The sequence below is a fragment of the Euleptes europaea genome, chromosome 5, assembly GCF_029931775.1.
Source record: "Euleptes europaea isolate rEulEur1 chromosome 5, rEulEur1.hap1, whole genome shotgun sequence".
Classification (NCBI taxonomy): domain Eukaryota; kingdom Metazoa; phylum Chordata; class Lepidosauria; order Squamata; family Sphaerodactylidae; genus Euleptes; species Euleptes europaea.
In genome coordinates, this window is record NC_079316.1 from 69,243,575 (window position 1) to 69,271,369 (window position 27,795).

At 47.2% G+C, this 27,795-nt stretch overlaps 1 protein-coding gene across 1 annotated transcript; it reads left to right on the forward strand.

The window, feature by feature from the left end:
* The first annotated feature begins 22,094 nt into the window (after positions 1-22,094).
* Positions 22,095-24,944, forward strand: HMX3 (H6 family homeobox 3). The gene is made up of 2 exons (XM_056850179.1): positions 22,095-22,422; positions 24,274-24,944. Exons 1-2 carry the CDS (start codon positions 22,095-22,097, stop codon positions 24,942-24,944), a joined length of 999 nt encoding a protein of 332 aa, XP_056706157.1.
* The last annotated feature ends 2,851 nt before the right edge of the window (positions 24,945-27,795 follow it).

The window sequence follows — 27,795 nt, forward strand, 5'->3', positions numbered from 1 at the left end:
ATTAGTTGGAATGGATGCTGGTCATGCTGCATACCTGTTCTCTCTAGTATCAGAGGAGCATGCCTATTATTTTGGGTGTGGTGGAACACGGGCAGGATGGTGCTGCTGGAGTTGTCTTGTTTGTGGCTTTCTAGAGGCACCTGGTTGGCCACTGTGTGAGCAGACTGCTGGACTTGATGGGCCTTGGTCTGATCCAGCAGGGCCTTTCTTATGTTCTACCACTTAAGGAAGACTCAAACCAGCTTGCAGTCACCATCTCCTCCCCATAACAGACACCCTGAGGTAGGTGAGGCTGAGAGAGCTGTGACTAGCCCAAGGTCACCCAGCTGGCTTTCTGTGTAGGAGTAGGGGAAACAAATCCAGTTCACCAGATTAGCCTCCGCTGCTCATGTGGAGGAGCGGGGAATCAAACCCGGTTCTCCAGATCAGACTCCACCGCTCCAAACCACCGCTCTTAGCCACTACACCACATTTCATCGTGTGCTTAATTCTTGCATACGTAACCTCAGCAATCAATTTCTAAATGGTTCCATTTCCCTGTGGGTCACCTGTGCATCTCAAGGTCAATGTCACCTCAGGTAAATAGAAAGCCTTGTTTATTCACACTTCTGATTATTGTTTTTCTAACCTCCTCTAGGTAATTCAGATAAGTAAGGCTGTACTGTATTTAATATTTATAAGGCTCTACAAGAACAGTAGGGAACCCTTAATTATAATGGAGATTATGTATTTAAACATACTCGAAAGAAAGAAAGGCTCGAATCAGTGCAACATTTATTATAAATAACATTGGTATGCAAGCCTAAAAATAATCTCCTTAATGCTACACGTGTGTGTGATGGATATTAAAAATGACTGATTTAAAAGAATGCGCTTCACCTCCTTTGCCAACTAGGAAGGCATGGCTCCAGTGTTCGCAGGCTTAAATGCTGCCAGTATTTCATGTTCAGATAGTCATAAAGTTAAAGGTTAATAGGCTGTACAAATGACAGAGTTTAAAGGGGAAAATGAGGATGGGGAAGATCTCTGGTACTTAGGCAACATTTTTTAAAATGAAGCTTTAGCTCGGTTGTAATTTCCTCCATTTCCTCTCATGATGTTGATCATTAGTGAGAATAATTCTATTTGCATAAGCAATTTATCTGCCCATAGCCCATCTCTGCTTATTTTGGGGTAATTGTGACTCGCACTGACTTGAAATCCTTTGACACGTCCTGACTCCTAATCGTACCCAGTGACATAACAATCTGCTGCCGTGAAAATGTAATAGGGCAAATTTAAAACTGTGGCCTCTGTCTGATGATGAAGGTCAAGTAGATACCATGAACAGAGGAGCCTTTACTAGCAGAGAATGGGACTGGCATGGAGAAAAGGCAGTCAAATGTGCCATAGGTTGATACTCGGTACAGCATGCCTCTCTGTGTGTCTACTCAAATGTAAGTCCCTTTTGTATCTGGAGTGTGGACAAGCATGAATGGGAGGGAGAGAAGAATGACACAGGCACGCTGGAATGGAGGAGACTCAGGCCACAACTTTATTGATTACTGGTTCCTCAGGACAGCACAGCATAGTCTGGGGACAATTAGGGCAGCTGACAGCCCAAATGTTGAACACATAAACACATGAAGCTCCCTTGGTCCATCCAAGTTAATATTGTCTACTCAGACAGGCAGCGGCTCTCCAGGGTCTCAGGCAGAGGTCTTTCACATCACCTACTTGCCTAGTCCCTCCCTTTAACTGGAGATGCCGGGGATTGAACCTGGGACCTTCCGCATGCCAAGCAGATGCTCCACCACTGAGCCACAGCCCCTTACTGACAGCAAGCCTCCTTCCCCAACCTGCCTGTTGGGGGTAACCAAAAAGAGAGAGCTAGTCTTAGGGCCAGAAATGGCAGAACCTGCTCTTTATGCCCACTACCAGCCTCTTGTGGGTGTGATAAACATGCTGGCCCCAGAGGCGGCTGTTGAAGGAGGGAAAAGATCAAAGCCTTACTAGAGCCATAGGTCAGAGCCAACCATATCAGAATGCTGAAGCAAGCAGTAAGAGAAATATACGAGCCTAGCACTTTTAAGTATCTATATGTACCAAATTAGTTGTTGAGTAAGGGAAATAAGGTTTTTTAACCCATACCCCATTTAGGTAAAAGGTTAGGTAAAATAGGCTCATCAGCAGTATTAACACTTTGCTTGCAGTTTAGTGTGGGATAAACAAAGTGAGATTATCTGAAAGTTTTAAAATTTGTCTTAGGGGTCTTGAAAGAGGAAGTGGACAGCGTTATCTGACTGGTTTTCATTTGGTGGAGTGCTGAGTTGTTAATCAGTAATTGGATAAGGTTTACTTTTCTGCAGTGATGTGATTTTGCTTAGGTAAGAGGTGAGTTTTGCTTTGTTCAAGTGTCAGCGTCTTGAACTCATGTAGAGATAGAGGCTTACCTTGATCATGATCAGTCAAAATAAAGACCTACAGCTCATTCCTGAGCTGGGGGCATGCGGAGATGGCAGGGAGGAGGCGCCACCACCTCGTAAGCAGTTCCTTACACATTGAAAACATTTAAAAAGCCTTTTTGCAGCTTTAAAATTTTTAAATGGGGCTTTTCACCCCATAGAGAATAGCAAGGCTGCGCCTGCTAAAAACCAGGCACAGCAATGTCATTCTTGGAGCCGGCATCAGGGGCTGAAAGGGGACTAGAAAATAGATTTTGAAAATGGGGATTCCACTACTACAACTGTGGACAAATCTACCTTCTCCCCTTAGTGAAAACCTTGGAACTGAGAAATGGAGGGCTGGGGATCTTCAACAAAATTCACAGTATTTTCACCGAACTACAATTTGCAGCAGTCTATGAAGGCAGTTATAACTGAGCCGATACGAATTTCCCATGCTCTTGCTTGGGAGATATTTAATTAGGTAGTTTTACTGGCCATTCAAGGCTAGTAGTTTTTTTGTGCCTTCACAGGGTCTTCTTGACATGAAAGCAGATGCAGAATAAACCAGTTAGTGACTCTCTTGCCACTTTTTAGATCCCTGTGTGCACAATTAGGCAAACAGCAAAAGACTGCAACAGAAATGCATCTTGGACTTTCTACAACTGTTTGAATCCTTGGCACTAATTTAAACACTGCACTGGTGTCCTCTTCAAGCAAATGGCACAGATTAATTTAGCACCATCTCTATGAATTTTAAATAATTATAATCACTATTTTTATTCTCCTCCTCTGCTAACTTCTCCATGGCCAGAAATTCCTCTTTAAGAACATCATATTTCTTCTGTCTTTAATAAAAATTACTTTAATGGATAAGACAGTGTTGAAATTTTGATTTAAAAGATACGTGGGTACAGTGGGAGTGATGGTATGCTTTATATTTGGTAACAAATGGAATGCCTTTAAAGTTCTTGGATAATCTGAAACCTACAGGAGGTGGGGAAAATTCATTTTTACCTAGGATAAGTTTTGAATTATTTAAGTAAATATTTAATCCTTGTTAGAAGGACTTGGATGTATTTTGTAAACATGAAATAAGAGGGTGACAAAGTGGTGGCTCAGTGTGGGCATTTCAGAGGCAAACATCTGGAGTAATAGCCAAATCTGTCTACTGTCAAGTAATCGAGCCCAGATTTTGACTTGAAGGGGAGAGTTTCTCCAAGCCAGGGTTCCTGTGCTCAGTGCAGGAGATAAAGCTCAATGAAAAGCATGCAGAAGGTACCAGTCTTTTGAGAAGAAGACAAGGGCAGAAAGCTGCTCTGATATTTGCCCCAGCTGTGGCTAATTCAGAAGCTTCATACAATCTGTCAGTCATGGGCCCTGAAATTACCTGCCCCTATCATCTTCAGGTCTTGCCGGAGGTTCTCAGGCCTGAGCACATACCACCCCTAGAAGCTCACAAGTAGGTATCAACCTTAGGCCATAAAGTTTGTAGGTCAAACTTTGAGATCCTTGACAGGTTTGTAGATGTGCTGCTGCCATTGTTTTCTTTTTAAACAGGACAAAATGATTGGCATACAAGTGTACACAAGGCCCCAAAACTCCCACCTGTGGTGAAGAGGGACCTGGCAACCCTAAATCTGGTGCTTTGAACTGAGCTGCTAGATATGATCCGTAAGGGTTTCAATGGCATCATGGTTAAATTTCTAGTTCTGTCCCTCAGCAACACTCCATTTGACTTAGATTTGGAACTTTTGTCCCTTAGTTGTCTTTTGCCAGCAAAACTGAGAGTTTGCAGGGTGCTGAACAAGTCCTGGAGGAGACTGGCCTGAGACATGCACCTGCAGCAGGTAACAGGTATCTAGGTTGGTTCAGTCAGGCAAGGTGTGGTCTGCTCTTAGTACAAACTTGTGGGAGCAATGGTAGTTGCATTGAAAAGGGTGTGAGATCAGCTGAGAACATAAATACCAAACCAGCCCTTGTGTGTCCCGAGATTCAAGCAACGTCCTAACAAGCTGTAGTTTGGCAAGGTTTTAAAGGAGCAGTTGAAGCCTGTCACTCTAGGTGAGTTCTGTTGTCATAATCTGCCATCTCTGCCAGGATCTTACAGAGGAATAAGTAGACTCTGGGGAGTGGAAAAGTAATTCTGGTTCTTTGTTGGAGGAGTTGGGGAAGGGCTGTGGCTCAGTGGGAGAGCATCTGCTTGGCATGCAGAAGGTCCGAGGTTTAATCCCCGGCATCTCCAGTTAAAGGGACTAGGCAAGTAGGTGATGTGAAAGACCTCTGCCTGAGACCCTGGAGAGCCGCTGCCGGTCTGAGTAGACAATATTGACTTGGATGGACCAAGAGTCTGATTCATTATAAGGCAACTTCATGTGTTCATGAGTTTGAACCACTGGCCACAGAAGAATAGTTGGATACAAATCCTCTTTCTTTGGATGACCAGCAAGATGTTTTTCTCAGGCTGAACCTCAAGACAATTAGCGGCAGACTCATGTTGATGCTCCTTTGTAGAGTCCCCTCCTTCACTGACTTTTAAAAAATAAGTTTTCAGCACTGCACCCATTTTGACAGTGAGCTAGGCATTCCAAAAGTAATTTGCAGTTTCCTTTTGGAAAAGAGGGCATGCCTGAAAGTTAAGTGAGAAGAATGCTGTAGTTTTTATTAGTTTGCTTTCTGCAATATATCTGGCCTATATGCCGAGGAAAGCCTAAGCAAATGGCAAGTTATTGGTTTTTCAATAACAAGGTTAAAAAAAAGGAAATAAAACAGCGTATCTTACCTGCCAGTATTTATGAAACAATTAATATTGCCAATGTGTTTTCCATTTTCTCAGTGTTTCATATACTGTTTTGATATACCTAAAAAAAAAAAGAGAGAAACACCAGTTTGAAAGCTACTAGAGAAGCAAGGCTGATTTTTTGGACAGGAATACAATTTCCATGCCATCTTATCAACCTCTCTGATATGAAATTACAAAGTTGTAATTCTCTTGAACTTTCAAGAGGGATTTCTAAAGGCACAATTGACCACAACATCTTGTTTTAAGTCTGTATTCTTAAAATTTATCCCCAGATGTGGAAAGCTTAATTATATTCCTTTTGAGATTTATAATCCTGACATATTTCTAATTCCTTGTTTTTTGCCTCAAGTGACAGAAACAATTTAATACTCTCTCGCACAGAGAAAAACACACAGTAGGCTTCATCCTGCAGCTTATAATATATGGAGTTGCATTGATGGCATCAGCCAAATCTCTACAAAACCCTTAAAGGTCCCCATACACATATTCCAGCATTGTACATTGCCATGCATGCAGAACACTTTTTGTTATCCAGGTAGGTAAGATTATGAAATGATTGTGGAGTATGAATAAGAGATCTGTTCCTTAGATGAAGGAATAAGGAACAAGCAATGATCTTCTGACCAAAGTAAAATTATTTCAGTCTGCAGATCTTTGCTTATTCCTTTCAATGTATCTAGGAAGCCTTCCGAACAAAACCAGTAGTAATAGTTCCTAATCCGAAGAAGTGGCGTGGCCGCTGTCCATGGTGCTGAAAAACAAATCCGTGCCATTCCCTTTTTTTTGTGAAACATTTTTGTGAAGCAGTTAGTATATTCCGTGAAAGGGAAAAGGAGGTTGTTTTTACAGGAGTGCCATTAAGAAAAACAGAGGAGTCATATTGAATGTGCATACAAGTCACAAGTATGTACAGTTTATTACATTTTTAGAGACCTATAATCTTTTTTAGGGTTATCATCTTACATTTAGAGTTGTCTTCCTTTCAGGTAAATACAGTACTCCTTCAAAATCTCCATTCATTTAGTGAAGACCGATGTAGCAACAATATACTAAAAGGGTGTTATGAATAGAAGCTATTTGGTTTACTTTTATATCTTTGGCATTTGTATCATGGAGGATTTCCAGTATTTGTATCATTATTGTGTATTACACACACACAGTGTCTGTATTTTGGAGTTGCTAGTCCAAACCCCGATGGAACTGCTTCAGGGACATCCTTTAATCTAATGTTTAACAGCTCCTATGGTCTTACTAGAGTCTGCAATATAAATCAGATATGAGAGCCTTTTTAAGAAACTTATTTTTGGCTCAATGGACCATAACCACTTTGAAATCAATGATTATTTAGGAACTCTTAAAACTGTAGATAATTTAGCTGCTGTACACACAGATATTGGTTCTATTTTCTTCTTATTGGTTTACATGTGGATAATCTATAGTTATCTGGGTCTCTGCTACACAGGTGGTTGAGTATGGATTTTACCAATCCGTTCCCACTCCCAACTCCAAGCAGTTCAGTAAAATGCTTCAATACCATCCTCTTAGAAAAGGACTTAAAGGGCAAACCTGGAAAAGTTTCATGTTATAGTTCTATTTTATTTCAATGGGAAGGAAGGAAGTTCAGCATCGTTCAGAAAGTATTTGGCATTTTGCAAGTCATCCATTTCATTTCTTTTCATAGATCTGGGAGTCTGCATGGCTATGGTGGCTTCTTGATACACAGGGCTGAATCCAAAGGTCATTTTCCACCATCATCAGCCACTTCTGCCAGCATAAAAATGATTTTTGCTCTTCTTCCTTTGCTGCAGCCCACTGATCTCCCCAGAGTACTGTTCCTAAGGACAAAAGACCCTAAGGTACAACATGGGAAATAAAGTGGAAATCTGCAGTGAGAAAGGAGAATAAGCAAAAGTTGCTGATAACCTTTGGATCTCTGCCACAGAGGCTAGCACTACCAAAAAAGAATCTTGTGGCACCCTAAAGACTAATAGGTTTATTATAGTATAAGCTTTGTGAAATAAAGTCCACTTCATCAGATGTGTGAAGTGAATCTTCAGATAGCGTCATCAAACATGCATGCACACACAAAGGGTGGTGTGGTGTTGACAAACCGTGGTTTTAAAAGGCTATGAAATGCAGTGGGTATAGTACATGACATTTCTATGCAAAACTCAGAGAAGATACAACATAAGCACTGTGTCCATAAACAATAACTGTAATGGTTATAACATGGTCTCTCTAGTTATGTAAAATTAATTGAACACACACAATGGATGAGAAATGTCATCATCTAAGTTTAAGTCCTGATTAATACAATTAAACCAACTGATGAATTCTAACTCAGCTATTTCACTGCGAGGTCCTCCTTTGAAGTCCCTTTGTTGATGAATAGTGACTTTCAGGTCTAACATTGCAGCACAGGATCAGTAGCTGCTTCAGAACCCTAAGAAGATCTATTTTCACTTTTAAGAGTTTCTAGTTCTCCTTATAGTGAAAAATAAAAGTGTGGTCAATTTGCATGGAAGGGCTGGAAATTGAAGAGATGTGAGTAGGGTTCCCAGTTTCTAGGGGGAAGGGTGTAAAATTTAAAACATACTCATTTTTGTGCTTGGCCATGAACACGCTATTTCACATTTACAGTGTCTGGCCCTCCTAGATGGATTCTGCCTTTACCAAAAGAATCACAACCAAGAAGATAAGCCATTCTTCTGGCTCTGTCACCTATTGCTGGGAACCATGAATGGGCCTTAATCTTAAATACTGTGTAGTTTCTTCCTAATTAAAGGACAAGTATCCTTAATTCACTCTTCAGCTAGACAGTGGAGAACCTACAGGCCAGAGAAAATCCACTGCTGCCTTCTTCCAATGAGATCTTCCCCTGCACTAAGGTCTTCAGTGGAGGTCTTGCCCTGGGTCCTGCCCTGGTCTGGAGATCAAGAAACAGGGCCTTCTCAGTAGTGGCCAGAAGCAGGCTGCCCCTTTAATTTATCAGGAAAGTTCTCAGTGGGCCTCTTTCCCCAGGCGGCCAATGGTGGCCAGGAGCAAAGTGAGCCAACTAGCCCTGTGTGCTGGCAATGCTGCAGTCTGCTAAGCTCAAACCAGGCTGCGGCAACAATGCCTGTTGTCATTGCTGAATCCCAAGTCCAAGCCGATTGGACCTTGTGAAGCTGCCAGCACTGCTGAGGTCCTTTGCTTCAGCTTGCTTGTTTTAACATCCCAGTCTACCCCAGTAGTGGCACCCTCACATACCCCCCCACACACTGTCTAACAAAATGGCTCATTCCTTTTAAGAAAAGGTCAGATTGCTGTCATTACTTCGGTATCATATTGTCATGGATTTGTTATGTTTTAAGGTTCTATATGTTTTATTATCTAATTGTTGAACTTGTGTTTTGAGAGCATGTTGGTGTTTTTATGCATTCCAGTTAGCTAGCCCAAAAACAATTTTTTACCATGTATGAATGTATGTGCCATCAAGTCACAATGGACTGATGGAAACCCCAACAAGTGTCTTTCAAGGCAAGTGAGAAGCAGAGGTGGTTTGCCATTGACTTCCTCTACAGAGTCTTCCTTGTTTGTCCCCCATCCAAACACCAGCCCTGCTTAGCTTTCAATATTGACAAGATTGGGGAATATCATCCCATTCCACCTTCTGTTGTGCCATATACTGGGTTATAATTTTCACAATACATTAATTCATGCATTTCTTTGTGCCATCAAGTCACAGCTGACCTATGGCGACCCCTCAGGGCTTTCAAGGCAAGAGACGCCCCGAGGTGGTTTGCCATTGCTTGCCTCCACATCACAACTCTAGTGCTCCTTGGAGGTTGCCAAATACTAACCAGAGCCAACCCTGCTTAGCTTCTGACATCTGACAAGATCATGCTAGCCTGGGGCTATCCAGGTCAGGGCTTATTCATACACACATGCACACATTTTGCATTTCTGGTTGTCCCTTGTCATGGCCTACACAGCCTTTTTCTATTGCCCTGAGTAATGGCTTGTTTTCTTTATGGTTAATCTAGCCCTGTAATGCTGTCATTTCTCTTCTTCAATCATATCCTGATACTTAGCCAAAAACATTGCAGGACTAGGAGACTTTCTTCATCCCCTTGTTCAAATGAACACATGAAGCTTCCTTATATTGAGTCCGATCATTTGGTCTATCAGTGTCAGTATTATTTACTCTAACTAGCAGAGAGTCTGGGATCTCAGGTAGAGATCTTCCACATCATTACTACCTGAGGTCCTTCAACTTAAGATTCCAGGGATTGAACCTGGGACCTTCAGCATGCAAAGCAAATGCTCTACTGAGCCATGGCCCTTCTCTGGTTCTCAGTATAGTTTTAGGAACACGTTTGACCTGGTGGCTTGTATCCTAGCATTCTGTTCAATGAAGTTAGAAGCCTTCCTTCATCCTAAGGGGAGATACCTCCAACAGAAGTGGCTCTTCTGCTGGGAAGAGACACACACTTTGGAGGAAGCCTCCTTAGGTTGGAGGAAGGTGTTTCCCTTTGTTGAGCAGAGGAGTAGAGCACAAGCCATGAAATGGTCTCATATCACAAAGCTGGCCCCAATGTCAGCTTGGTTTTATGACATTCAGATTTCTATGTATCATTTGATATGTGCATCCCTGCACGATTATGGCACCCAAAAAGAGAAAAGGTGAAGGGCTTCAAACAAGAAAAACTGGCAGGAAAACCCCTTCGCAGTACAGTAAAGCAAGCAGTCACTCTAAATCACACGAAGAATCTATCCCAAACAATACATTTACACAATTGATCCATGTAGAGATAGCCAATTAATTATGGGTTGAAGTAGCAATAAAATAATTGTTTGTTGTTTAAATCCAATGTTATGTGAAATGCTATAAACACTAATTAGGCCTATAATATTATCTATGAATGATGGAAAGGTGCTAATTGATATGGCATAAAAATTAGGCCCTGGATTACTTGAGAGAATGATGCTAGGCCTTCTTCAAATGGCTGTAAACCCTGGGTTTACACATGCTTTCCTAACCTAGCCTAAAGATTACCTCGGTTATCTGAATGGCTAACATAATGAAAAATGCAGATTCATCCCTCCACTTCATACTTATTTGCCTGTTAAATGAGCAATAATGAAATGGATGTTATGTGCCTTAATTTCTCCAAGCATTTATGAAATAGGATAGAGTTAGTTATGATTAAGCACCAGATAGAGTTAGTTATGATTAAGCACCAGATAGAGTTAGTTATGATTAAGCACCATTGAAAGCAATGGAATGGCAGAGTTGCAACTATTTATTTAATGGGATATCATGACTAACCAATAAATGGCTTCTGGGGGTTGCATCTAGGGGTTCAAGAGCACAAATCTTAACTTAAGAGCCAGCGTGGTGTAGTGGTTAAGAGAGGTGGTTTGGAGTGGTGGAGTCTGATCTGGAGAACCAGATTTGATTCCCCACAACTCCATATGAGTGGCGGAGGCTAATCTGGTGAACTGGATTTGTTTCCCCACTCCTACACATGAAGCCGGCTGGGTGACCTTGGGTTAGTCACACTCTCTCAGCCCCACCTATCTCACAGGGTGTCTGTTGTGGGAAGGGGAAGGGAATGTGATTGTAAACTGGTTTGATTCTTCCTTAAGTGGTAGAGAAAGTCAGCATATAAAAACCAACTCTTCTTTTTCTTCTTGAATTAAAACTAAATGTTGAAACTTTTGTTCAAACTGAAATTAAAAGTTCATTGAAAGTAAATTCCATGACTAAGCCCCAAGCCTAAGCCCTGTTCCATTGACTCTAATAACAAACTTTTAATAGATTATGCCTCACATGGATAAGAGGAGCAAAGCCTACAGGTAATTTATCTGAGCTCAGCACAAACCTGTAGTGTGGTCCCCACCACCACATGATCCCATCCCATGAATCCTGAAAGAAATGTTATATTTTATTCCTGACATTGCATAAATAGTCCTTGTGAAGGTACACATGAACACATAAAGTTGCCATATACTGAATCAGACGCTTGGTCCATCCAAGTCAGTATTGCCTACTCAGACCGGCAGCAGCTCTCCAGGGTCTCAGGCAGAAAAAGATCTTTCACATCACCTACTTGCCTAGTCCCTTTAACTGGAGATGTCAGGATTTAAACTGGGACCTTCTGCATGCCAAGCAGATGCTCTACCACTGAGCCACAGCCCCTCCCCATAATAGCCTTGCAGCCCAGTCTATGCTCCCATGAACCTACATCAAGTTGAGCAATTCCTCTCCCCCATGCTTGGGCTATGTACAGGAGAATGGTGTGGTTAGTATACACCAATTACCCAGGGAGTAAGAACAGAGGAAAGCATGGTATTGTACATGTGCAGGTTGAAGTTTAATTACTCTTGGCATGGTTAGAAATACTGTGTTCTTCCTCCTTATATACACATACATACATACATACATACATACATACATACATACATACATACATATGTGTGTGTGTAATTTGAACAAATAGATATGGGTATAAAGCAACAAACAACACTTCAGTCATGCCCCCCTCCCCAGACATCTAGCTGAGCAGGACCATCCTGCTATAAAACAGATGTATAAGACTTTTCTCTAGCCCTCCCTGGCTGGTACAGCCACCAAATGCCCACCATCCAGCATTACCAGGTACCTCGGCAATATTTATTGCGGCATTCTGTGTAAGTAGACCTCATTCTGTTGTGTTCTATTACTCACAGTGTTCTAAAAAAAGTTATCTCAATTGAAAAATATATGATCAATGTTATTAGTGTAATCCATTCATAGCTTTATAGACCCCAAGTCTTTCAGGGAGGGTCATAAATCTTCAGGATGACCCTGGCAGGCAGGCATTTGCTTCACTGCCGTGATTCAATGGATGGTTTAAAAATCAGACTGCTGGACAGCTCCGGTTAGATGAGCTAACCTGACAGCATTTGGCCCAGCTTAATTAAGCAACAGAAAGCTCCCGTCAGGTCTCATATTAATATAGAAATAATTCATACACTGTAGTTGTTGAATACATCACACATACCCCCTTTGTAAACATTGGTCTTGAATACATATCCTAATAGCTGTGGATGGCTTATAATCCTGATTGGCTGTCCAGAAACACACACACACCCAAGTAAAACATAAAGGCTCCAAGTTCTAGGGGAAATGTATGAATGAGTCTGTACATGTAGCCAAATACTGATTGCCAGAGAAGAACAAAAAGAGTTGGTTTTTATATGCTGATTTTCTCTACCTTTTTTTTTAAGGAGAATCAAACCGGTTTACAATCTCCTTCCCTTCCTGTCCCCACAACAGGCACCTTGTGAGGTAGGTGAGGCTGAGAGAGAGTGAAGAGAACTGTGACTAGCCCAAGGTCACCCAGCTGGCTTCATGAGGAGGAGTGGGGAAACCAACCCGGTTCACCAGATTAGAGTCCATCGCTCATGTGGAGATGTGGGAACTGAAACCCGATTCTCCAGATTAAAGTCGACCACTCTTTATATGCCAATAAAGGCTTGTGTTGTGTTGTTGTGTTGAGTTGACCACTCTTAACCATTACACCATGCTGAAGTAAGATGGCAACCCACATTTTAATGGAGAATTTGTAAGAGGTGTATGTGCACGGACACATGTGCCCACACATTGATACTGGCTTTAAAAATAATTTCAGAAATAGCAAAAGATGCAATGGCACTTACTGAAATAAATGTGGTCACAAGGAATACGTTTTGGCCCCTGAATGATCTCCACATCATGATGAGCCACAGGGGAATTCTGAAGCATACTGGGGAATAGAGGAGCTCTGAATAACCAGGCTCTATCTGGTAGTGGAAAGGGGGTTCTTCACAGGGGGTGGCAGAGATATAATAAAAAGAAATGATGCATTTAATCCAGTGTTGAACCATATATTTCCTGTGAAATGTTGTGGTCTTGCATAGAGGTAGATTTATGCACTTTTAGCTTCCTTCTTCTTTACCCTATCCCTCTTCACCTCTGAATTGGCTAGTCCCTGGGTTGAATAGCTCATATCGAGTGTTCCCTTAAGGATGTGCTGGATTATATTGACAGGATATGTTTTCACTTGACCCAGCCAGGTTGTTTTGCTGAGCAAGACCTAGGGTTGCCAGTTCCCTCTTTGCCACTGGTGGGAGGCTTTTTGGGTGGAGCCTGAGAATGGTGGGGTTTGGGGAGCGGAGGGACTTCAGTGCCATAGAGTCCAATTGCCAAAGCAGCCATTTTCTCCAGGTGAACTGATCTCTATCGGCTGGAGATCTCCAGCTACTACCTGGAGACTGGCAACCCTGGTAGCTATTTTATTTATTTATTTATTTAACTTTCATATTTGTAGTCCACCCTCCCCAGCAAGCTGGCTCTGGGTGGATAACATCATTTAAAAAACTTTACAAACATATAATAATAACAATAAAACTGTCAATAAAATCAAACCCTAAAATAATAATCAGAGATGGCGTATGATTCCCTACCACCATTTTTTCACCCAGGGACCTTGCGCATGTAATAGCTGCATAATAAGCATGAGTCATAATAAGTAAAACTTTCTATTGCTACATCTTCACACTGGGGAAAAAGTCAGTGTGGTGCAGTGGTTATGTCAGACTAGGATCTTGGAGACCAATATCCAAAAAAAACCACTTCACCATGAATGAAAGCTTACTGGATAACCTTGAGACAGTCACAGTCTTAGTCCAACCTACTTCACAGGGTTGTGAGGTTAAAATGGACGAAAGGAGAATAAAGTTAAGCAACTTGGGGTCCCCATTGCAGAGGAAGACGGGGCATAAGTGAAGTTAATAAAATAAAGGCAAATCTTTATAACAGAACAAGATCTACAAGATCAAGCTGGCAGGCTTCCTGTTATTAACCTTTGGCATAAAAGCACATTTTTAGTGGCAGCTAGATACAATTAAATAAAAATAAAATTATCTATAATTTTAAAATGGTAATTTTATCCATGGTTGCAATTCTTAACATACTTCTTCAGGTGTACATCCAAGTGTATGTTGTTTCTAAGTAAATCTGTTTCATTCATGTGAAATGCAGGGATTTCCATGCTTTCCTGCCCCCCCCCTTTTATGGTGCCATCACTGCCTTCTTATATCATGCAATAAAAAGCAAGCAATATTTTTAACTTTTGATATGAGATGACATTTCTCTGGCCCTGTTCATATTATTTCAGTTTCTTTGGATTCGTGTTTCTTTCAGCATTGTTGTTGTCAGTCTCTGTGTTTCTGTCATCATTCCCAGTCTTTCAAAGGCAACATTTAGTACATTCTAGCACTACAGAAAGTACAAAAAGAAAGAAAAAGAAAAAACACCCTGTTTTCTTATCAAGGCAAAGAGTGCATGGCATCCACCAGATAAGCACTGATCACAGAAAAGCTGCAGCATCATGCTCAGCAACAATTGCTAAGTTGGAAGGAACTTCTCCTTTTGTTTTTAAACATTTTGGCTGTGCTCCAGACAACTACACAGTTACAGTGTCATTCGGGTAAATAGACTTATACCCTTCTAAGCCTATTGACTTGAACGGACTTAAAAAGTTGTAATTCTGTATGGAAATGCACCGTGCATTCCACACACCCCAAGAGGCTTTGGGCTTTTCATTCTCCAGCACTTCCCCAACCCTATTTTGCCAAGCCACTGACGTGACACACCGATTTTCAAAGAGGGAGGGAAATGTCAAAATGACCTTTGTTTGCTATGTTTATGTACAGCCTTGCTGCTAATGCACAGAAGGCAGCTTACTATTCCAAATATTAACTAAAACAAAAAGGCAAAATAATAAAACAACAAAGCAAAATTCTCTCAGGCCACCAGGGAATGCTAAAAGCCCTCTCTGAACTGGGTTTCTGTGCTATTGCCTTCCCTCACTGCATCTATCCCAGCAGGTTTCTCTCTGGTGGTCTTTATGAGAGCTGCTGGCTGGGATGAGTTCTCTGGTTTGACCTTCTCACTAAAAAGTAACATTGGTTCTTGTAGGTTATCCGAGCTGTGTGACCGTGGTAACCTACAAGAACCAATGAACTCTGACCATGAAAGCCTTCGACAATATTAAAAAGTAACACTTCAGATCCAAGCCTACATTTAAAATTTTTTTTAAATATTTTCTATTTTTAACATTTACCAAATATTGGCCATACATTTAAAAAACATCACCTTAAAAACAGTTAAATGCAACAGAACACAGATACATCTTCTCTTCCAATATCTGTAAAGCAAGAAAACCAAGAAAGGGCTTTGAAGCTTTGCTTGTAAACCTGGAAAATAACTTCTTGCCTTAGAATTTGTGAAGGGCAGTGAGTCTGCTAATTTGGTTACATATCGCAGGTCAGCAGATCTATTTGGATCTTGGTTTAATCTCATTGGCTTCTTTGAAATCCAAGAATGTCAGCTTAGCTGGGCTGACCTCAGAGGTGTTTGCCTCACTTTGCGCTGTGTCCTGTTGCTTTCCTGGTAAAACTTTGTCCATCTTCCCCTCCAGCTCAGTCTGTCTCCTTACATGTGCCTATCAGGGCTGGCAAAAAAAAAAAAATCATTAAATTTCGGGTTAATTGGGCCTAATTTTTTCCCCCAGTAAACCCAGAAAAAGCCATACTGGTAAAGAGATATTCGGCTTTATTTCCGGGTTTGCCGAAAAAAAGGGTCCTTTTAGTCTATGGGGATTTTTTCCCGAAGCTCCTGTGGGGCCATAGCTTTGTGCAGGCCCATTGCAAGCATTTATGGGAAACTGAGTTTTCCCACAGTTCTTTGGTGAGGAAGCAGCCATTACCGACTATGAAAAGTAAGTACTTTTAATTCTCCCGGGGACGGGGTTTCAAGGTAGAGTCACCAAATCTGCAGTGTAGCTGAAAGGGACTCTCCTTGCATGAACCCCAAAGTTTGGTAAAGTTTGGGTCAGGGGTCCAATTTTATGAGGTCCCAAAGGGGTTGACCTGCTCCTACATAGAAAAGCATTGTAAATTTTACCATGCTTTTCTATTGAGGAGGGGGCAACCCCTTCGGGACCCCATAAAATTGGACCCCTGGTCCAGTCTTCACCAAACTTTGGGGTTCATGCAAGGAGATTCCCTTGAAGCTACCATAAAAATTCGGGAACTCTACCTCCAAAAATGCCTCCCCTAGAGCTCATCAAAAAATTCCCATAGGGAAAAGCCTGGGGAAAGCAGAAGCCAAAAAAAGCCGAATACTTATTTGGCTGATTCAGAAAACAGCTATCTGGCTTTGGCTTTATTCCTAGTTTTAATATTCAGGTTAAATTAAACCTGAAAGAAGCTGAAAGGACCTTTTGGGGGGTTGTTTCAGTTTGGGTTTATTGATATGCACAGCCCTAGTGCCTATTCAAGATCACATGAAATGAATGACACATGAACATATGAAGTTCCTTATGCTAAATCAGACCTTTAGTCCATCAAGGTTAGTACTGGCTACTCAGACTGGCAGCAGCTCTCCAAGGCTGTCAGGTAGGTTTGGGGTCTTTCACACTACACACTACTTGATCCTCCTTTTAACTGGAGATGCTGGGGATTGAACCTGAGGCCTTACACATGCCAAGCAGATGCTCTAACACTGAGCCACAGCCCCTCCCAGTTAGTTACCTCTTACTCGCCTTTAACCACCATGCAGTTACAGGGTGGATTTTTCTCCCCACCCTGTTCATGTGAAATGGACATCCTAAGCCATGTTAGTCACATCCAAAGAATGCTGCTGTTCTGGGAAAACTGGCATGGCTCACCAGAGACTGAAAGGATGCATGCAGCGTTCGATGCATACTTGTACATTCATCCTCTGACTTGGTATTCTGAACGCCTCTACATGCTGTGTGTGTAAATATTCTCATATAAAGCAGATCAGAAGAAGAAGGACTATTTCAAACAGTAATGCTTCAAATGCTCCAGGGTGCTTATACCACTTCGCTTACAATAATCTTTGTAACATTCCCTGCACTGAAGCTCCACAATCTTCTCCCTGTAAGGCAGACAGAGGACTGAGAGACAGTGGCATGTCTAAGGTGTCACTGTAACAGTGCTAAGAACACTTTCCTGAGAGTAAGCCCCTTTGAATAGGCTGGAGCAGGATTCTGAACAGACCTGCTTAGAATTGCTCTCTGAGTGAGCTTCTTGCCACTGAGGCAACATTCAACCACAGATCTTCCAGGTCATGCTTGGCCATACTCCATTGCATCAAAAGAACCATGCAGTGAATGAATGAAAGGAAATCACTAGTTTTTCTTGTGTATATAGTTTCATAGAGTTGGAAGGGACTGCCAAGGTCATCTAGTCCAACCCTCTGCACAACACAGGAAATTCACAACTACCTCCCCCCCACACACCCCAGTGACACCAACTCCATGCCCAGAAGATGGCCAAGATGCCCTTCCTCTCATCATCTGCCTAAGGTCAAAGAATCAGCATTGCTGACAGATGGCCAGCTAGCCTCTGCTTAAAACCCCCCAGGGAAGGAGAGCTTACCACTTCCCAAGGGAGCCTGTTCCACTAAGGAACTGCTCTAACTGTTAGAAAATTCTTCCTAATATCTAGACGGAAACTCTTTTGATTTGATTTAAACCCGTTGGTTCTGGTCCAACCTTCTGGGGCAACAGAAAACAACTCAGCACCTCCTCTATATTACAGCCCTTCAAGTACTTGAAGATATCCTCTTACATCATGCCTATTTTAACTGAGGCTTCCTCTCCCCATTTCTGTTTCTCTTCAGCCTGTTGATTTTTAAAACATTTTTGGGATTATTGACTTGCCCTGTAACACTTTCTTGTATTTTTATTACAAATGTGGAGGATTGCATTCTAGAGAGAGCTGAGGACACAAATTCTACTGAGACCAATGGACTTTAGCTAAGCACCTCCATCCTATTGATTTCAGTGAGACTGAAGGCTGTCCTAACTTTCTCTGGCTTGCACCTGTGAGCTTACCGTACTTTGTATGCATTTTTACTTGGTTCCTCTGTGTTTATAAATCTCCACACATTTTTCCTTGGTTCCTCTGTGTTTATAAATCTAATACTGCATATATTGCAAATCTGTAATAACATGTATATTAGGGGTGCTTTTCCCTTCCCACAAACCTGCTAGACATTTGGCAGTGTTTGGTATCAAGCATCAAGTATAAAGTTGCCAAAAATAATTATTTCCTACCCTAACTTTTCTGCTGGGCCATAATAGGCTTAGCTCCATTCCAGAAGAGATGTCCTAGAATGTTGTTACTATGGCTTTACACAGGAGGCTGCTGAGATCCCGTTGGAGTCTACGGGATAGAACAGCCGGAAGGTGTGCAGTACTGGGTCCCAAGACACTTCACCGGTTCTTAGCGAGCCCTCAAAATAGAAATGCTTTCTGAAGCCAGAGCACGCTGTTCAGCTATAAATATTCCACGAAGGGGCTAGTCCTTCGTGAATGAAGGCGGGATCATGCTCTTTGACTCTTTCTCCCCTTTTCAGCAACTGCACGACCTTAAACTACTTCTACTTCATTAAGCAGGGGACCATATTTTGAAAAGTAGCCTGGTGTGACAACAGCCAGGTGCATTATACACGATATCGGTGCTCTTTTACTGTAATAACCCTAAGACCATAGATTTTTACAGAAGATTGTCGTTTCTTTACTAGATCTTGCAGGAGGGCGGGGGTATTCCTTATACAGCGGTTTGTCCTTATTAATCCTCCTGAATCAAATATGTGAAGATGTAACAGGAAAGTCCAACAGAGGGCGCTGCGTGATTTAATTTTGTTGAAGGGAAACTTGTTTTAAAAAGGAAAAGAAGATGCAGAGGATATCGGTTTTTAAGATAAATTCATTTCCCCACCCCACCGAGAGAGCAGAAAGCGTTTGAAACGCCGTTCAAAACAAAAACATGTATCGAATTATTAAGATATTTAAAACAATTTGCGCAGCAGGCTTCGTCTGTTTTGATCTTCTGTTCTCTCGCTTGACAATAATGTCTGGCCTTGGTCTGACCAAGCTTTCATTTTAGCTAGGTGGGTTTGGAGGGGAGAGGAAGAGCCTGAAAAGATCTTGGGATAAGGAGAAGGGAGAACAACTCGGTTTTGTTTTGCCTGTCGGGGGAGGACTATAACTTGGACCAACTGACTCCGTCTGAAATTAGTTTACAGTTTATTTATTTATATTTAGGTATTTATATAAGAAAGAAAGAAAGAAAGAAAGAAAGAAAGAAAGAAAGAAAGAAAGAAAGAAAGAAAGAAAGAAAGAAAGAAAGAAAGAAAGAAAGAAAGAAAATCCAGACCCAACAGCGGTCTGTAAATATCCTCGTTATCTTTTTAATCTGTTGGAAACATTTCTCACGAGAAGACATAAGTTTAAAACGTCATTTTGCCCTGCTTTATTTCTCTTCGGCCCCTTCATCCGAGTTGTCCCCCCCACCCCGGTTTTGAAGGCGTCCAAGATAAGCCAAGACATCCATGGTTCTAAGGAAGATGGAGAAGGATGAAAACTAAATTTAGTACTGATTCGTCTCCAAACCATGGCGTGATCCATGTGACCGTCATCCTCTTCCCTTTGCTATATTTTTAAATCAAAATCATCCGGGTTGGGCGTTTCAAATCAGAAAAGGGGGGGTGCAAGTACAGGGCTGTTGTTGACGCGAGTTAGGGAAGGGGCCTGCCTGGTTTATTGGTTAACAAAATAGCCTGATCCGTGTCATAAAAGTAAGGGGCAGGTCCCCAGCGCTTATTTCGTACCCTTCGTGTAAATGCATCGCTGGAACGGGCAGGAGGAGAATGTGGGAAGTGACAGACAGGGAGGAACGCAGGTTGTATTTTAACGGGCTGCATTAATACACTGACCAGTACATTTGAGCCGCCGCCTAGCATCCCTCCCTTTGATTTACTGGTGCGGACAAGGCAGTTGGCTTTTTAATAAATACATGCACTCTGGGATGCAGGAGTATCTTTTTAAGTCTCTTTGTATGAAGGGGGCAAAACTGACAGCAAGGAGGAAGGAACAGGTTGCTTCCTCCCCATCTGTATCACCAGCACCTTCCAACCTCCTTCCAAAATAAATTGCAAAAGCCAGAATGAAACAAAACCGATTGGGGGATGGCGGGGCGGGGGGAGAGAAAAAAATCTAGGACTAGCCAAGCCCGCTTTATGGATAGGGTTTCATGATTTTCCAAGTGTTACATTTTTTTTTCATATGCACCTTTTGATCTGTGCAAGGCAGTTTGTCTTTTCAGAGAAAACTCCCCAGACTCCCGGGGTTAAATCTTGGAAGGCGTCGCTGGGGTGGGGTGGGGTGAAAAGCACCTACAGTTAGGGGGTGGGGAAGCCCCTCCCTTAATGTGGAAAGCGTTCCTGAAATGCTGGGAGCGATGTCCTTGGGGTATAGGCACCCACGATCAAGACATCTGATAAATGGATTTGATGCGCCCGAATAAAGAATCCAATCGAGCTTTCCGAATCCCCAGAAAAGGGAGAGTCGCAACGCGCAGACCTCCGCCCCGCGCAAGAGAAACGCGCTGAATTAGAAGAAGATCTACGCGACTAGACCAGTCCCATGCTTTTCTAGGAGTCGTTGGCTGCCTCATACTGGTCTGCTTTGCGCACTTTCCGCCTGAGTCATTTCGGTCCTGATCTGAGTCGGCGACCTCCTGTATCCATATTTATTCGGCTCCACTAGTCTCCATCTATTTAAAAAAAAGAAAAAGAAATGATGGGAAACAGCTCTTTGGAAAGCTTTCCCAACGGATCAAGCTGGCGCGTAAAGAGCGCCTTTAAAAAAAAGAATATTAAAAAGGCCAGGCTTTCATTGATAGAGATAAGGATCCTTGGGGGAAAACCCGCTGAGCGATGCAAGGACGTCGTTTCGGAACCCCTCGAGTTCACTCCCCGGATGGGAAGACACTCCGAAGGCGACACGCGCGCTGGGTTGCACGTGGGGAGGGGTTGGCTTCCCGGGGCCGGTTTGAGAGCAGCAATCAGCGGCTGATCGGAGCTCCGGCCGGGTGGCGGCTCGGGGGGGAGGGACCCTGACCCGTCCAGTCCGGAGCGGCCAAGCCGGGGGGGGGGGACTTTTTCATAGTCTTTTGGGAAAGCGCAGTTTAGGCGCCAGCTGGATCCGTCGGGAAAGCTTTCCAAAGAGCTGATTCCCATCATTTCCTTTAAAAAAAAAAAGATGGAGACTAGTGGAGCCGAATAAATACGGATACAGGAGGTCGCCGACTCTGATCAGGACCGGGATGACTCCTCCTCCTCCTCGCCTGCCTTCCTAGAGGATCTCCAAGCAGGAGAGCTGTTGGGGGGGGGGGGAGAAAGAGGCTGTCGTGCGCGCTGGAAGGGGGGGCGGACTGCTTTGTGGCGGGGGGGGGGGGGCGCGCGGAGATCTCCCCTCCCCTCCCGGGCCCGCCGCGCTCCTTTTGTGCTAATCGGCCTGTCCTCATTTGCTGCCTAATTGGACTATATAAAGCCAATAAGAGGCGAGCCGCCGCCGCCCGGAGCCGCGGCTCCCAACCGAAGGGGGGCGTGGAGGCGCGGGCGTGGGCGGCCTGGAGGGGGGGGCGCCTGCCTCTCGCGCTCCCCGCCGCGCTCCCTCACTCGCTCCCTCGCCTTTGCCCCGCCGAGTGGGGCCGGGGGAGACCCGCGCCCGACCGACGGGGCCCCCTCGCCGCCGATCCCCAGCGCCTCGCTGGCCGCGACGTGGCCCCCGCAGCATTCGCATTCGGCGCCGGCTCGACGCAGGGCGAGCGGAGCGGAGCAGCCCGGCCCCCGCCGGCTCCCCGGTCCCGCCGGCTCGGGCGCCGGGGCTCCGGCCGCGGCCCCTCCCCGCCGGCCTCCTCCCTCCCCCGATGCCCTCGGCTGATCCGGCGCCACTTGGGAGCGCAGCCTAAACGGAAGGATGCCCGAGACCGGACAGGACGCCCCCGGCAGCCAAGCGCAGCCCCCGCCGCCCCCCAAGGAGTCCCCCTTCTCCATCAAGAACTTGCTCAATGGGGACCACCCGAAGGCGCCCCCCAAGCAGCCCCGCGCGCTCTTCCCCCCGGTGGCCAAGGGGGCTCTGGAGGGGGCCGGCTTCGCCCTCTCGCAGATGGGAGACCTCGCCTTCCCGCGCTTCGAGATCCCGGCGCAGAGGTTCGCCCTGCCGGCCCACTACTTGGAGAGGTCGCCTGCCTGGTGGTACCCCTACAGCCTCACCCCCGCCGGAGGCCACCTGCCTAGGCCGGAAGGTACTGGAGAGACCCCCACCCCCCAGCCCATAAAGACCGGGGAGCTCTTGGGGGGGGGGAGCGCAGCGGGGGGCTCTCCCCGGGGACCCGGGGCTCCGTCTCCGGGCTATGACCTCCTCCCAAGCCACCTTCTCCCACCGGCTCCCCTGGGTCGTCGTTTCAGGGTGAGCCTCCCCAGAAGAAGGCTTGCCTCAGCCCCATAAAGTCAGCCGGGGGGAAGCTAGGTCTGCGCACGGGAGGGGGCTCTACATCACTGGGCTCCCCCCAAAAAGAAGGGCTGATTCTGGATAGTGGATCCGGGACCAGCCCGGCGGCCTTAGGGTGACCATCGAATGCTTCAAACTCCTGACCTCCACGGAAGTCTGGTTTCCAGACACATCGACCTCCCCCCGCCCCGTCTAATAGCCTCTCCCCTCCCAAACTTTGGGACTTCGTTGCCCCCTTTGAGAAACTTGATTCCCAGCGGATTTATTACCTCCCCCCAAAACGGTTTGCGATGCTATCCGAAAAGGATTGCCTTGGCTGGGTCCTGCTCCCATCCTAACCGTGTTTGCTTGGAAGTCGCCCATTAAAATCCTGCCAATTTCGCTCCGAGAAAGTGGTGAAAATGTAGATAGACAGAAGCGTGCCGGTGGGGGGGGGGGGGCAGTGAGGATTCTTTAGGAGAAACCATCCGGGTTTGCATTTTGCAAAGGGGAAGGAAGAGGGGAAAGCTCGGAAGTGGGTTTTTCCCCCTCAAGTTGAATGTGGCGTTCATAAGAAAGTGCTTTTAGGATCGCGGGGTCCAAGGGGGCTTTTGCGTCCCGCCAACGCGACCGTCTGAGAGTCAGTTCGGTAGAAACAGAGCAGGACTGGCTTCGAAATAAATACAGTCAGGCTGTGGAAGCGTCAGACAGAAGGGAACGGATGAGGCTGACTCTTGAGGAAGTCCGCGTGAGACTGCCATCTCGCTTAAGGGTACGAACGGCTGGCCTGGACGGGACTGCCTTCCAGGGAGGTTTTGCTCAGAGGACGGCAGCCGTCGAATGCACATTGACTTGGGAGCCCAGGCCCTGAACCTCAGTGTGTTGGGGAGGGGGGGCTGAACCTCAGTGTGTTGGGGGGGGGGGGCTGAACCTCAGTGTGCTGGGGGGGCCTGAACCTCAGTGTTTTGGGGGCCCCTGAACCTCAGTGTGCCGGGGGCATGAACCTCAGTGTGTTGGGAGGCCTTGAACCTTAGTGTGCTGGGCGGGAGGGGGGTGAACCTCAGTGTGCTGGGAGCATGAACCTCAATGTGCTGGGGGGCCCTGAACCTCAGTGTACTGGGGGGTGAACCTCAGTGTACTGGGGGGTGAACCTCAGTGTACGGGGTGTGTGTGTGCTGAACCTCAGTGTGTTGGGGGCATGAATCTCAGTGTGTCGGGGGGCTGAACCTCAGTGTGCCGGTGGAGGAACCTCAGTGTGTTTTGGGGGCCCTGAACCTCAGTGTGTTGGGAAGTCCTGAACCTTAGTGTGCTGGGCGGGAGGGGGGTGAACCTCAGTGTGCTGGGGGCATGAACCTCAATGTGTTGGGGCCCCCTGAACCTCAGTGTACTGGGGGGTGAACCTCAGTGTTTTGGGGGGCCCTGAACCTCAGTGTATGTTGGTGTGGGTGTGCTGAACCTCAGGGTGTTGGGGGCATGAATCTCAGTGTGTGTGGGGGATGAACCTCAGTGTGTTTGGGGGCCCTGAACCTCAGTGTGTTTGGGGGGGGGGTGTCTTCCCAGACAGTCTAGCCCAGGATGGGTTTCTCGGAAGAGCGTTGCCTTTCGGGGCCCGGCGGTGGTCGGGGCTGCTGACGGCGCCGGGCGCCTGTGGCTTGTGTCTCCGCAGCTTCGCTGGACAAATCGCTCCTGCGGGACTGTTCGCCGGCCTCGGCGGGGACGGACCGGGACTCTCCGGAGGAGCCCGTGCTGAAGGCCGAGCGGGAGGCCAAGGAGCGCGACGCCCAGAGCCCCGACGAGATCGTCCTGGAGGAGAGCGACGCCGAGGAGGCCAAGAAGGCGGAGAGCGGCGCCGAGGACTGGCCCAAGCGGGAGGCCGACGAGGGCGGCGCCGACAAGAAGCCCTGCCGCAAGAAGAAGACGCGCACCGTCTTCTCCCGCTCGCAGGTCTTCCAGCTGGAGTCCACCTTCGACCTGAAGCGCTACCTGAGCAGCTCGGAGCGGGCCGGCCTGGCCGCCTCCCTCCACCTCACCGAGACGCAGGTCAAGATCTGGTTCCAGAACCGGCGCAACAAGTGGAAGCGGCAGCTGGCCGCCGAGCTGGAGGCCGCCAACCTCAGCCACGCCGCCGCCCAGCGCATCGTCCGGGTGCCCATCCTCTACCACGAGGGGGCCGGCGTCGAGGGGGGCGGCGGCGGCGGGGGCGGCGGGGGCGGCGGGGGCGCGGGGGGCCCGGCGGCGGGGGGCGCCCCCGGCAGCCAGCCCCTGCTCACCTTCCCCCACCCCGTCTACTACTCCCACCCCGTGGTCACCTCGGTGCCGCTCCTGCGGCCCGTCTGAGAAGGCCGCCTGGCTCCAGCCGGACCGGCCAGGCGGCGGAGGGAGGGACGGAGGAAGGGAGGGGGGAGGGAAGGGAGACGGGCGGACTTCTCGGGAGCCGGGCCCCCCCGGCCCGCCCAGCCAGCCCCCCCCCCAGGCCCAGAGATCGCCCCTTCGGAGCAGGGGGAGAGGGGCCAAGCCGCCCTGGGGGCCAGACTGCCAGCCTTCCTTTATCCCTGCGGGAGATGCGGAAAAGCTACCGAGAAGAGACCCGCCGTCCAGGCTACGTTGTCCTTGTGGGGTTTTTATTTAAAAAATTATTGTTGCTATTATTACCATTCTTTTTATAAAAGCAAAAACAATGCATTGAGCCGAGGAAGAGTCCCGGTTGGAAAAGCTCACCCTTCTCCGGTCTCCTTCGGTGCCAAACGCCAACGGGAACCGAGCGGATCGGGCCCTTGGAAACCTCCCCTGCTCGCGCTTCTCACGCCGCTTCTGGAGAGCCGGTGGGTCCGAAGGCCTCCCGGGGGGGTCTGTCTGCATCTCCGGGGCTCTGGAGCGGAGCTCAGGCCCTAGAGAGAAACGCAGCCTTATGGGGTCGAAAGCTTCACGCTGTACAAGTTTTACCTTATTTATGATCCTTATTTTATTCCGGGGTGGGGGGGATTTTTTTAAAAAATTGAAAAGGAATTGGGGGGAGCTGTAGCTCGACGCCCCCCCCTTTTTTAAAAAGCTCCTTTGGTTTGTACCGCTGACCTGTGCAATATTGTACAATTCTGAAAGCACTGTATTTGGGGGGTGTTTGAATGACGAGGAGAGGATGGAGTTTATTTTCCATTGTCGGATCTTTGTGGGGGAGGAGGGGAAGCACACAAAATTTAAAAGGGGGGGACGACAAAAAAGGGAGGGGGAGGCCGAGGGAAATGCAGTTGCTACCGGACTTTAAAACTTCACAAAGGGGGTCGAGTGTGGGGGAGGGGAGCTTTAAGTGATGGACAATCAAATCCGCCCGAGAAGAATTGTAACTTATTTGCTATTCTGTACAGTTTTCTTGTCCGTTTCCACGGAGTGTGTGGGTGTCAATGGGCCGGCTCGAAGGGGCCGCTCCGATTCCTCGCTGCCTGCCTTTCTCACCTGTTGTCCGACTGTCCCCCCCCACAGATAATTCCTCCACCCACCCACCTACCCCCCACACCCTTCTCCCTTTCTAGCAGGGATCGGTCCTATTTTTAAAAAAATAAAAATTGGGAAAAAAGAATTGTGATAATATTCAATGTCGTGGTTGGAGAACACAAATAAAGAGAAGCTGTTCCTTAAGGACGACGCCGACGCGCTTTCTTAATGGGTGGGAGGAGGGGGCGTTGGGAAGGGGGAGCCCAGAGGGGCCTTGAGCCCTCTGCCTTGGGGGGGGGGACACGCAAGCCCGCCCCACCGGCACCCGGGGCTGGCTGAACCTGGAGCCCCAGACAGAGGACCCATTGTTCTCCGTAAGGAACCCGCCGGCCAGGCTGGGCTGCGCGGCCAGGGCCTTTCCTCCGGCTCCTTCCCGACCTCCACGTCGGGGGCCGGGCTCAGCCGGCTCCCTCGGGCCCTGCCGCCCCACCGCCTGCCTCTCGGGGCCTCTCCTGCTCAGGTAAACCTTTCCGCCCCAGCCGGGCCTGTGCTCCACCCACCCCACCACCCCAGTTTCTTTCCCAGGGCCAGGATCTCTGCCAGTGGCCCGGGTGGGGGTGGCTTAGAGCCCTCGGACCCAAACCAGACTTAAGACGTGGTTGTAGGAGAGCGATTGGGAGGGGGGGTGTTTGCCATCCTGGGGGGCGCTCTAGGTCTGGTTGCTGGAGAAGGCGCCCCTCCCCGCCCCGGGCCTGGGAAGCCATCTCCCGGGGGCCAGCCAGCAAGGGGTTAAAGCCCAGTCCCGGAGGAGGGCGAGGGGAGGCCGGCGCGGCAGCCTCGCCATGCGCCCGAGGGGGCGGCGTGCGCCGCTGCTTCTGGCGCCGCGGGAGTCTCCTCTTTCCCCCTCCCCGGCGCGGCATTCGAACTCAGGACCCAGCCGGCCGCCCTCGCAGGGGCTCCGGGGCTTGGCGGGGGGGCCGACGCGCGCCTGCCTTTCCCGGCGGCCGGCGCTCAGGCGGCGCTTTGCTGGAGAGCTCCCGGCGCTCTGCAGGTTTCCGTCGGGAGCGCATGCCAGCGGCGGGAGCGCTCGGCCGGCTGCAGGCCGGACTTGCCGGGGGTCCGTCCCGGACTCACCTCTGCCCCTCCAGGGCCAGTCCTCCTTCTTAGCCACTCTCGGGATCCCGTTTCACACCCGGGCGCCACTGCGGAGGCTTTGGCACGTCCGGAAAGAGACGCTTTCCCCTTGGCTCAGATTGAAGGGCCATTTATGCACGGGCGGTTTTGCCTTGCATTTGCCCCGGTCTCCATGCACAGGTTTTCCCAACTGAATTCTCAGAACTCATAAACAAGCCCCCCGTGCCGAGGTTTGAGAATCTGGATGGGGGGAAATGTGCATCTAGAGAGCAGCAAATCCAAGGCAAAACCTCCCCTGCACAAATGGATTCTCTGGACAATCTCGGGGGCTGACAACTTGACTTCTTTGGGGGGATTTGCTCGCCGGCTTTCCGGCAACTGGGAAGGCCAGCTCATGTTTCTGTTGCCCCCTCCCGAGGAAACCTATCCAGATAGTTTCCCCTTTTTTTGTTGTTGTTCTTTTCTGGGCGATTGTGTTTTTGTTTCACCTTTTCGGCTCAACCGGTACAGGGAGTGTGTTACTTGGCGCGCCTTTTAGGCCCGCTCCGAGAGATAATCTCGTGTTCCGTTTATAGAAAACTGGCATGAATCACTTTTTTTTTGGTATGTGTATATACAGTTGAGG

What these genes read in the sequence shown, in the direction of transcription:
- HMX3 (XM_056850179.1), top strand. Translation starts at nt 22,095, where the DNA reads ATGCCCGAGACCGGACAGGACGCCCCCGGCAGCCAAGCGCAGCCCCCG. An exon ending in CCACCTGCCTAGGCCGGAAG is followed by an intron (nt 22,423 to 24,273) that starts GTACTGGAGAGA and finishes GTGTCTCCGCAG; the next exon opens with CTTCGCTGGACAAATCGCTC.